The sequence below is a fragment of the Phoenix dactylifera genome, chromosome 3 (genome assembly GCF_051530095.1).
Source record: "Phoenix dactylifera cultivar Ajwa chromosome 3, Ajwa_hap1_PhDact_Kaust_v1.1, whole genome shotgun sequence".
Lineage (NCBI taxonomy): Eukaryota > Viridiplantae > Streptophyta > Magnoliopsida > Arecales > Arecaceae > Phoenix > Phoenix dactylifera.
Genome location: NC_143192.1, coordinates 54,608,861 through 54,621,179, shown reverse-complemented (window position 1 = coordinate 54,621,179; position 12,319 = coordinate 54,608,861). Strand labels below are relative to the sequence as shown.

General features: G+C 41.5%; 1 protein-coding gene and 1 pseudogene across 2 annotated transcripts in view; one reads left to right on the top strand and one right to left on the bottom strand.

Moving 5' to 3' along the window:
* The window catches only part of EBS1 (EMS-MUTAGENIZED BRI1 SUPPRESSOR 1), a 34,451-nt gene extending 30,339 nt beyond the window's left edge, over positions 1–4,112 (top strand). Inside the window, exons 31-37 of the mRNA XM_039116765.3 lie at positions 839–941; positions 1,032–1,190; positions 1,332–1,472; positions 1,604–1,647; positions 1,742–1,856; positions 3,128–3,280; positions 3,369–4,112. Of these exons, the coding sequence (XP_038972693.3) occupies positions 839–941; positions 1,032–1,190; positions 1,332–1,472; positions 1,604–1,647; positions 1,742–1,856; positions 3,128–3,280; positions 3,369–3,548 (895 nt within the window). The 3' untranslated portion in view covers positions 3,549–4,112. The remainder of the gene's footprint in view (positions 1–838; positions 942–1,031; positions 1,191–1,331; positions 1,473–1,603; positions 1,648–1,741; positions 1,857–3,127; positions 3,281–3,368) is intronic.
* A 5,758-nt stretch (positions 4,113–9,870) lies between these two features.
* On the bottom strand, positions 9,871–12,302 carry LOC103716277 (subtilisin-like protease 4 pseudogene; annotated as a pseudogene). Its single transcript, XR_015976793.2, has one exon. The product of XR_015976793.2 is annotated as a subtilisin-like protease 4 pseudogene (transcript).
* Positions 12,303–12,319: the final 17 nt, after the last annotated feature.

The following is a 12,319-nucleotide window of genomic DNA, read 5'->3' as shown; positions in this document are numbered from 1 at the left end:
GTGATGCAAAGCTTCAGTTGTAAGTGGACGGGGCTTGCCCCCTCTTGGCTACCAAACAGAAAACAAACATCTGGCTTCACTAGTGGAACATATTGTAACTTATGAAATAATTACATTATATGCATCATAGCGGTGTGTAATTACATTCTTTGTGATTTTGCACAAGCTTTATAAGCCAATCATAAGTTTGTGGTATCCTAAAAGAAATCATCAATAAACAAGCTTTGTCCCATCAAGATAAGGTTGCCCCATCAAGATAAGGTTGCTGTAAGTCTTTTGACCCGCCCCACATTCTTGCTGTCATTTTTCCTGAACCTTATCCTGAATGCAAGACCATGAGAGTATGAATGTTATATGAATACATCTAGGCTCTGGGAATTGGAAGACTCATTTTAGATGATCTATGTCAGCGAATGAGAGTATGAATGTTATATGAATGCAAGCATTTCGGTCGTAAACTGTTTGGTGCTGACGCCATAAACTAAAAGGCTTATACTTGATATTTGAAGACAAATGTTAATTTTATTTTTCTGCCTGCTTTATTGACGCTTTTGAACGAAACTAACATATACAATCCTAGTGATAGAATTCTATTCTTCTCCTTCAGATTATTGTTGCCAAATTTTGTTTTTTCTGGATATCTAGCCAAAAATATGTTGCTGGGGTTCATACATTTGACAAACTACCTTATAAAGTTGTTTCAATTACCACTTCAGCAAAGAAATATGAAAACACTACTAATCAGCCATTGGCATTTTATACTCTTTCAATGATTTAAATGGAAGAATGTTGACAATTTTGGTTTCTTCTCTTTCTTTGTTTTTTTCCCTTTATGCAGGTATGAGCGCTTCCTCAAAATCATGATTCTGAGTGTTCTTAAGAACACTCAGAGACCAGCAAAATTTTGGTTCATAAAAAACTATCTTTCACCTCAGTTTAAAGTATGCTTGTTATTTTTCTATATGTAGACTTACTGTGACGTCTAAAATTTTCTGTCATGTTGACATACCATCTTTCAATTCTTTGTGCAGGATGTTATACCTTACATGGCACAAGAATATGGATTCGAGTATGAGCTCATCACCTACAAATGGCCTACATGGTTGCATAAGCAGAAAGAGAAGCAGCGGATCATCTGGGCTTATAAAATCTTATTTCTTGATGTTATTTTCCCTCTCTCCCTTAAAAAGGTATCTTGAAAGTTTTCATTTCTAGAACACAAAAGTTGGTTTTTCCTTGCTAATCCTTTCATCTTGTTAGTTTCACAATCCTCAGGTCAGGACTTAAAAAGTTCTGAGTTCTTCACATCCTACTATGGCATTCCTATGCAGGTAATTTTCGTTGATGCAGATCAAGTTGTAAGGGCAGACATGGGGGAGCTTTATGACATGGATCTAAAAGGAAGGCCACTTGCATACACGCCTTTTTGTGATAACAATAAGGAGATGGATGGCTATCGATTTTGGAGACAAGTTAGTGATCTTTATTATTCATTGTCCTTGTTAATTTTTGCCTGAGAAGTGATTTGAGGAAACTATATTTTCTCTACATCTCTGCCATAACTTCATACTTAATATTTTTTTGCTTTCTTGTTACGGAAAAGGGATTCTGGAAGGACCATTTACGAGGGAAGCCATATCATATAAGGTATGTGACTACTGCATCCATCTTATGTTTGATGTCAATCTCTTAGGAAATGCAATGATAAAATTTCTGATATATTTATGAAACATTTATACAGTGCTTTGTATGTTGTTGATTTGGTGAAATTTCGGCAAACCGCATCTGGCGATACACTAAGAGTGTTTTATGAGACTCTTAGCAAAGACCCTAATAGTCTTTCCAATCTTGATCAGGTAATATTCCTAAGACCACATCATTATTTTTGTTGTTGTAAAAGAGACCTGTTTAATCTCTTTTGAGGCTCTAGTTGAGGGTTAAAATAAATGAATAGATTATTGATAGAACTACATTGGTCCTGGCAATACTTGTTAGTAGGCCAAGATTTGACCTGAACGCAACCCAATTTGGTCACGTTTGTGTTGCATATTTCATATGATTTTGCAATTATGAATCAACCCAATTAACCAGTTCAATAGTTGGGTTGGCTCATGTTTGGGTAGATTTGACCTGCATCATTTTATATAATAATGTTATATATAATGCATCTGCTATCTGTACATTCTTGCGATTGTGGAAACCCTCGGTCTCCTAAAGCTCTCCTCTCCCACAACCAATCCCTCTATAGTCTACCTATAGTCCTCATTATCTGCTGGTAGCTCCTGAAGGCACCAACTGCGATGGCCATGGGCAGCCATGAAGGTCAAATGCACACCTGCCTAGCCCCCTCCCCCAACACATACGCAAATCCTTTCCTCCCTCTTCCTTTATGTGGCTAAACCCTCTCTCTCTCTCTCTCTCTCTCTCTCTCTCTCTCTCGCGCGCGCGCGCGCGCGCGCGCGCGCGCGCGCGCGCGCGCGCGCTCTGTGTGTGTGTGTATGCGCATATTTGTCTATTGGTGTGCTAGCCCACCAACCCATCCCCTCACTCTCCACCTATCATTGGCCTCATTCCACACTCTTGTAGCCCCTATGTCCACCCAACTCCAACTGGCAATCCTTGTTGCCCCATGTTTAACCACTTGACCTCTCTAGCCCTTAATCCTAACCCAAACCTATAAATTAAGGCCATGTTTGGTTCCCAGGAATAGAAATATTGAGTTTCTTTGCGCCAAACCGACTGGGGTGTATCAATACTATACTAGCATGGTACCGGTATAGGATCCAGTACCAAGATTATGAATCTTGTCAAAATCCTTTGCAATCCTTTTTGCTGCTTCTTTCCTCCATTCACCTAAATCGAAGGCTTCAGGCACCTCCTTTCTCAAATAGGTTGAAGCAATCATAACAAATGTAACATCGGAATAAAAAATGGAAGCAAGTCACACAACTATGTAAAATTGCTAAAGTTGAATGCACAGATATTTGTTTTTATAAGAAAGATTCCTGAAATGGCAGACATATAGACTGCATATTGCATGTAAGTTTTCCACATTTTCAGGTATACTAATTTTTCAAATTAACAATATTTTCAATGTTAACTGAGACAATACCTATGTTATCCCCAGGATCTTCCAAATTATGCTCAACATACAGTACCTATATTCTCTCTTCCCCAAGAATGGCTCTGGTGTGAGTCATGGTGTGGGAATATGACAAAGTCGAAGGCAAAAACTATTGATCTCTGTAACAATCCCATGACCAAGGAGCCCAAACTTCAGGTAATTTACTACAACAAACTTCGATTTTTTTTTCATTTTTTTGATATTATAAAAAGTTGTCTCTTAGCATTTCATTCTTTTCATTTAGGGTGCTAGAAGAATAGTACCTGAGTGGGTTGATCTTGATGCGGAGGCAAGAAAGGTGACTGCAAGAATCTTAGGGGAGGAGATTGAATCCAAAGAACCAACCCCTTCCACATTACCACAGCCTACTAGTTCAAACAGTAAAGGTCAGGAAGAAGATGCAGAATCTCGGTCAGAGTTGTAACTCTTGCTATACTTTTGTTCAAGTTTTATAGTCTTGATTGAAATTCCACCCCTTAGCACATTCAAGATCGAAACAACTTGGTGCGTCAGCTGGCTAAGGGGACCCAAAGAGCCAAACTGCAGGTTTATTCAATAGGCCCCGAGTATTACTTGCCATGCGTGCATGACACATTCCTTTGGCAGAATGTGCTCATCTTCATCATTTTCACTTGTGAAGTAGCTGTATAAGAAAATTGCCTGTGGTTTATCAAGAAAAATTTTGATTTGCTACATGAAGTTGACATCCCAAGATTGAGGAACTGCGGGAAGTTATTATTTGATGCAAGAAATACAGGTAGAGAAGTTGTTGGCAGAATTTTGTGAAAGAGTTAGTTTTGGTACAATGATAAATATATCATTTGCATTTTAGGTAAATCTTCTTAGCCTTAATTAATTATTAAGGGCTTCAGAATTCAGATGGTTTATTTTGAAGCAGTAAGGTATCATTTCAAATTAAAATGTTGATCCTAATTTGTTGGATGAAGCCTTTCTATGATTAATTCTATAGTACAGCCTATTGGTTAAATCTTTGGATGGCTAGGTTTTTATATCAAAAGGCCTGCCTTGTTGATTGGAGAGGCCTTAATGAACATTATTCCGTTCTGGATGTTGCGGATCTTGTCTCTGATCTTTCGAGCTGTCACAGTTTTTAGAAGTATGCTGTCATATTCTGTCATCTGTTAAACAAGGGGATTCAACCATTAACAGTTCGTTGTGTACAGGGGCGGCTCAATACATTCTGAGGCTTAAGGCGAATCCAATGGACGGGGCCTCTTTTTTTAATAATAATTTTTTTAATAAATATAAAATACGTAAAAATATATATAAAAATAGATAGTTATCAAGTACATTATTTTAACAAAGATACATGAATCTAACAAAGATAGACAATAAGCTTTTTCAATTTAATATAATTCTTGAATGGAAGCCCATAAAAGTAATTATTCTAAATGAAGAGCCATGAAACTAATTAAATAACTGACATAATGCTTGGCAATATTGTTTACCATGTCAAGCAAGAGTCGAATAGGAAAAGGTCATCCCATGGCACTTCATGGTCAAGATAAAGAAAAGAATTTGTCCATAAAGAAACCTTTCTATAAGAGAAAGTAGGGTCATTATGGGAAATTCACTCCATCTAATTGATAAAAGTTCCATCCCACCATCTCCCCTTCAAATGAGTACCCAAGCGGCAACTGCAACACAGCAGCCATTCAACCCCCTCCCTCCTTTTCTCTCTCTACCACCCAAGAGGGGAGAAGAAACCGAGAGGAGAAAACTAAAAGAATCTCCACCCTCCAAGAAGTCCATCTCCAATCCCCCTATCTTTCTTCCGGATGGCCCAGCTGGATCAAGAGTAATGTGAGGGAAGGAAAACCAAGACCAAAACCAAAAAAGAGAAGGGATGAAAAGATAAGAGTGGCTTCAGGCGTCTATCAAGCCAACCAAATCCTTCCTCTCTCTCTCTCTCCCCACCCAAAACAAAACTATTGTCCCCAACTTTCCAAATTGCCCCTCTGCAGGCCAGGAAACTCTCCACCTCCCTTCCATCAAGGGGGAAGACTCGTAGCCAGCTCCAGATCCCGTTTTATATGGGGCCTTTGCTTCCTTTTGGTCAGCCTCCCGGGGGCTATCCATTGGCCCGGGGCCTTAGGCAACCGCCTCGGTCGCTTAGGGCTCGGGCTGGCCCTGGTTGTGTACTTCAAGGTTTAATTCTTTATGAGCCGGCTTGATAGACATTTCTGGGATCCTATGTTGCAGGTTGCTTCCAATTCTCTAATCTTGCTGACTGGTGTCAGAGTATCTAGCTTATGTCAATTTCTAGTCACCGCCTATTTATAAAGAGAGCTGGTGATGGTAATCTGAATCATCTGTTTTCGACTCTTAGAACTAGTATCAAGCCCAAATTACGTGACCCGTCCGCTTTTTGCTCTAGATATAGAACAATTTTTTCTGCATTTATAATGTAGAGCACATGTAAGCTACAAATGGATTAGGTTGGATTGGAGCAATGCTTGACCTTGCTCTTATACGATTCTATAATCTGGTGATGATTTTGGGCTGAATATAACAAATTAGCTAATCAATTGGGTCCATGAAAGGGATTTGAGATCCAATGGGGTTAGTACGATCTGAACTTGCTTGAAATGTTTTGGTTGTTGTGATTGGATTAGGTCGAGTTTGCAATTTGAGTCAAATATTTAATTATTTTTTATAACTAAAATATAACTATAAAATACTAAAAAATGAATAAAATTAAAAAGATCTGATTGGATCTTGAATTTTTATTCAAATACTTTGATTTCATCCAACTAAATGATTGTTCTAAAATTTATAGACAATGAAATGTAAATGGAGAGGTGATGGTCGTCCACTGTTTAGAAATATTTGTAGGATAATGAAAGATTGTGACTTATTTCATGCTGCTCATGTATATCGGAAAATGAATAAAGCTGTAGATTGAGTCGCCTCTTTCGTCGCTCATCACTCAGGAGATGTCTTTTAGATGTGTTTTGTAGCCGCCTCCTCACTCTTACATCATCTTTTTTCCATCGACTCTGTTGGTTGCACTCATTCTATAGCAGAGTGAGCAGCCGTTGTACAAAAAAAAAAAAAAGTAAATGGTTAAGTATAATAAAAAGAAATAAATGAGAGGTGTAGTTGTTGAGATGAAAAGAAAAAATTAGTTTAAATAAGAGCTCATTTAAATGAAGTCGTCAGTGAAGGTGGAGGTTTATATGATTCGAATTTATAAGTTGGATTGGATTGAGTTAGGGATGGGTCAAGCTTATTTTTACCGATCCAAACTATTTTTATCAATCCAAACTAGACCTATATGATACATTGACCATGCTGTGTTGAAAAATGCAAGAGCTTAATCTAAAATGTAGATTAGGTCCAATTTTTTAACCTGACTCGGTCTATGAATCTTCGGGTACGGATCAGAACCAGGTACGGTTAGTTGCATAATGAAGTCGGTTTGACCCATTTGCAGCCCTGGGCTCGTAGCTTCGTGGCCCTTAAAAACGTCCCCACGGGGGGGCCTATTGGCGGTATACGACAACAGTTTTCACCATCAAAATTCGTGCAACCGAACTTGCAACCATCATTATGCAACTATGCGCGGGCCATAAGCCTTTCAACAATGATAGGCACCTCTATGTGGTTGCCAATTATCCTACTGCTGATTAGTAACAGTCACCGAGTTGGCTGCAAGGATTTTCTTAAGGTACAAATCGGGCATTAAAAAAAAAAGAATTAGGGATTTTGTTGTTTTGCTCTCTCCAACGCCAAGCTAGCCCCTCTTCTAAAAATAGAGATAGCTTAGTATTGAAAACATACCAAACCTGAATTTTTTTTTGGATACCCACGTCGACAAGACAAAAGGCTTACAAAATTTTTAAGCCTTCATCCAAAAAAATTCTATACAAGCCATGATGTTACATTTTTTTGAATAATATTTTCCATTTCATAATCAAAACTTGCTCCATCATCCCAATCATACTACCATTCCATTTGCAATACCCGATCTCGAAATTTCATATCCACCATCTCCTCCTTTATGACCTTTCACTCCCTCCACATTAGACTTAAATTCTCCCTCTTTGGCACCTTCCCCACCAACACAAGATAATGCTCTTTTCTATAGTGCTTCAAATACATTTTGGGTATTGAAGTCTCTCTCTCTCTCTCTCTCTCTCTCTCTCTCTCTCTCTCTCTCTCCACAAAGCGTTTATTTGAGTCGGAAATATATTGTGGACATTCTTGAAGACACTGGCTAGACCACTGTAACTTGCCCATCCTTCTTTCTCGTGGAATAAAAACTTAAACTCACGAATCAAGATGATGATCTCCTTACAAAGCCCTCTACCTATAGATGCCTGATTGGAAAGATATGGCACAAATCCTAACAAAATTCATATCTCAAGTTAGTTTATGCGCCAACTGTGGAAGCCTCATAAGGATGATGCTATTTGACTACTACATTATTTAAAGGCCACTCCTTGTCAAAGTATCCGTCTCTCAGCTACCCGGGACTTAAATCTCACAAATTATTGTGACAGGGCTAGTTGTCCAATGACTCGCGGCTCTACCTTCGGCTATTGCATATTTCTTGGCTCTAATTCCATAACTTGGAAGACAAAGAAGTAGAACACTATATTTCGTTCATCATCAGAAGTAATATATCGTGACATAGCTATTGCTACTTCTGAGATCACATGGCTAAACTATTTGCTCTATGACCTTGGTTGTAAGACTTTTCTACCTATCATATTATTTTTTGGCAATCAAACGTGGTTAAACTATTGCGGCCAACCCTATTTTTCATGAATGCACCAAGCATATCGAAATCAGCTACCATGTTGTCCGTGAGAAAATTCAAAAAATGGTCTTATTCATACATCTTATGTGTCTACCTCTAAGCAGTTGGCCGATCTCTTTACTAAGTCATTGGGCAAGAAATAATTTTATTTTATTCATACATCTTAGGTGTTTGAAACTTCCACGTACCAACTTGAGGAGGGGTGTTAAAAATTTACCAAACTTGGGCATAAGTTCTTTTCATTAGATCGTATGCCCAAATTTGATAATTTCGAATGAAATCATGTGCCCGCATTTGGTAAGTTTTTAATAGTTAGGATGCTATTTAGTGAGAAGGACAAGACTTGTATTGGCCCTTTGCTAGCCATAAACACCGTTGGCCTCCTTTCTTTAAAGTGGCGATCGTCCCCTTCAATCATGGACTCTAATGGACTTTAGCCTCCTTCCTCAGGCGGGTTCGGGTTGTATCTTTCGCGGTAACCGTACTGCTCTCAAAACACTTCGAACTCTTTCGGTCATCCACCTGCACAGCTCTGGAGGTAACCGTAGCGCAATCCAACAGTGCACCATTCTTTCGTGCGAAAGGTACAACCCTTGTCCTCTCCAGGCTTCTCACTCGACTTCTCTCTCGCTCGCTTTTGTTCTCTCTGTTCTTTTCACTCCATCGATCGCCTACCATCCATCCGCCCTCACGGATTTCTACCATGCCAGAATCAAGAACACCTGCCCTCACCCCCATACCATCCTTCTTGAGGGCCGCAATGCATCCATTATCCTCAAGCGACATCTTGTAGGACTGCAGAACCCGTATGTCAGGATTCTTATAACCTTCCACTTTAGCCAGACCCACTTCTGACGACAAATGGTTATGAACTATGTGAGACTGTCATGTATCCAGCGAAAGTATCTATACATGATGCAGTTAGTGATTTGTAGCCTTAAATTAGTAGCAGTTACGAGAGATTTTAAGAATGGAGGCTCCAAATGTGCATCTAAAGACTGTCCTTCCCATGGGAAAGGTCTGATATGTGCTCATGGTGTCATGCAAAGAAGTGCGGTAGTGGAAGATTTATTACCTTCTTGACAATTGCCGATCGTTGTTTGGGCACTTGAACATTTGATGCCATCTTTTGGATGGGAAAATAGCTAAAATATGTTCCAGAATACTCATAAAAAACATCAATATTGAACTGACTGAAATGGTGCATATCAAACCAAAACTTAATATAAATCTCACCCCATATCAAGCTACATATCAAGAATTCCTGATTCTAGAAATTTTAAATTTTGAATTTCAAATAGCATAAATTTAGAATTGATTTTAGAGATCATTTATTATTTTTTCCTTTTTTTGTATCATTCTAGCTTCAATCTTTCGTACATTTTTAACTACAAATATACATGATGACTAACTCACAGGAAGAGGTGGGAAAAATTTCTCACAATATTCTTTGCTATATATTCTTCTCTCCACAATAATAAATGAGGGAAAATAGCAGTTGATTAGAAGAACATGGATACTCTATTGCAATCAACGCAAGGCAAACCTTCAAACCGGAACGGATGGGGGTTGTGGTGGATTTTCTTAATTCCCGGCACGGCGGAGCGGGCGTGAGGGCAAACAGAGTGGAGAGAAGGAAACAAGATGGAGTAAAAGGACTCTCATGTCACGATTGAATGGAATTAGGCTTTTAAAAAGGATCAATAAATCAAAAGAGTTAAAAGAAAGAAACATGTAAAGAACCAAAACTTTCTCTAATTACACTAAAAAACGCACGCTGAAAAGGTCAGTGATGCAACTAATTCAGGATAATTCTTATTTTTTCTTTGGCCGACTAAATATCAGAAAGTTCTTGATTTTTCTTTTTCTTTATTTATTTTCTTTTTTTCATCTCCCATACAAATCCCAAATGTTGGCCAGAAAGCTTCACTCGAAACTGCATATATCTTTATAACTCATATTTATTTTCACATAGCTAAGACCATACATTCTGCCGCCAAAAAAACCAAATGGCTGTTGATAAGTGTATCAGCCAATCAATAAGCCCAGCCCAAGAATAGGCTATATATGTTCAAGCGAACATAACAGTGATAGGACTCCTTACCACATACTTGTTAGATACCCACTTCAGATGTCCTTCAGAGATGTGGCCTTGTCTTCCACTTGTGTCCCTAGTGCTAAAATACACATTGAAACTCTTGTTTTGATTCAGCTCCATGAAGCTTAGCTTCTCAGGATAAACCTTCACCTCCACCCCTTCTGGTGCACTCACTCGCACTGCATAAACCGATTCGTCATCTCCTACATTCCTCACCGTCCGCGTGATGGTCTTCTCCGCGTTCGATCCCATGGACACCAACATGGAAGGGTAGTTCAACTCCACAGCTGTTACAGTGTCAGTGAGAGAACACTCCGTTCGTCGGCGGGTGACCGTCGAAACTTGCTTGTCGGTGTATCCCAAGCCACAGAGGTAGGGGATGTAATCGCTAGGTTGGAGGTCGTAGATTAACCCCGGATCATTGGCCTTCAATGGATTCACATGTCCTGCTCCCATGGCGAAGAACCTGGCGGCATTCAGTGTCTCATCGGTTATCGGCCTGCCGTCGCGGTCGAGCATGTCGGAGGATGTCATCATTGCCGATTTGATCGCTGCAGGAGACCAATCGGGATGCGAGAGTTTGAGCAGGGTGGCGATCCCGGCTAGCAGAGGAGCCGACATGGACGTGCCGGAGATCATGTTGAATGATGCAGTGAAATTGTTGGCAGGGTCGAGAGACGGCGGACCGACGGAAAATGGCCATGCAGCGAGGATGTTCACGCCTGGTCCGATGATATCAGGCTTCAGGATGCCTTCGTTGACTAGGCTCGGGCCTCTCGAAGAGAATGATGCAACTGCGGGAGATGGAGAAGCTCCATACAATGTGCCTTTGAAATCGATCGTCGCGGTTGGATTCGATGATGACTTGATGTAGGCCATGATCTTCAATCCATCGGAGTAGCTTACGTGGGATGTCGGAAGGACGTGAGCTCTGGCCTCGGTCGTGAAGCTCTGTTTCTCATTGTTCGTCAGTATCATCGCGACGCCGCCGGCCTTCTTGACGACCACGCCCTTCTCGATGCTGGTATTGGTGCCGCCGGTGTGGCAGAGCACCACCTTCCCCTTGACGTTGATGCGGTTCAAGGATCCGTCGCTGCAAGTCTTGGCTCGAAAGCCGCCACTCATGCCAGGGTATACCACAGGCAACAGGATGGATGTGAATCCAGTGGGTTGGTACGCCGACTCGCCGTCGAGCTCCTCTCCATTCCCGAGCTTGACGACCGCCCTTATAGCTCTATCCATGGTGCTTGCTCCGACCGTCAGGACCCAGGGGGCGTCATTCTCTACGGTGCCTTTAGATGGCCCAGAGTTGCCGGCAGAGCAGCTGACGAAGATCCCCTTCTCGATCGCAGCCAGTGCGCCGATTGCTATGCTATCATCGTAGAAAGGCGCTGCTTGCCCACCTAGGGAGATCGAGAGCACGTCGACTCCGTCGCCAATGGCTTGGTCTATGCCCGCCAATACATCGCTCGCGAGGCAACCACCGCTGTGGCAAACCTTGTAGATGGCCAAGTGAGCATTCGGCGCCACCCCAGAGGCAGTTCCCCTTGCGTTGCCGAGAACGTCGGCATTCTTGACGAAGTTTCCGGCTGCGATGCTGGCGGTGTGAGTCCCATGCCCAACCGCATCAAATGGAAGGTCCTTGCACCCGTTCCTGAATGACCTCGCACCAACTATCTTGTTATTGCACAGCGTTGGCTTGAAGTCGCAGTGCCCCTTCCACTTGGTTGGCGCATGAAGCATGCCTTCATCCTTGAATGAAGGATGGGCAGGGAAAATGCCGGTGTCGAGGAGGCCAATGACCATCCCCTTCCCCAAGTTGGTGTCCCTCAAGAAGCAATTCCCTTGGTTCATCCACAGGAAGTCCGATACGTGCGTCGTGTGGAGACTGAGCATTCGGTCAGGGTGGGCATGCACAAAGCCATGGATCCTCTCCATGACTACTACTTCTTCATGCGATAGTTTCGCGGCGAATCCGCTGATAGCATTTTGGTATGAGTAGACCATCCGTGGCTCGCCCGATGCCAGGGTCTTGGATGGCAGGAAGGATTGATACCACTTCTGACGTTCTGCAGCACTGAGGAGCTTCGTGCTGTTGGGTCTCTGTACATGAACAATGTAGGTCTGCTGGTCCTTCGCATGGCCATCTTGAATAGGTATGGGCAAGAGCTGGCAATGAGTTAGTAGAAAGGAGGAATAAAAGAAGACCAGAAAACCAAAGAGCAATAGAAATGTCTTGTGGCTCCTCATTGGGAATCAATGGAGAGAGAGAGGAGAAGGAATGGAAGGAGTGGTGGGGTGGTGGCTGGAG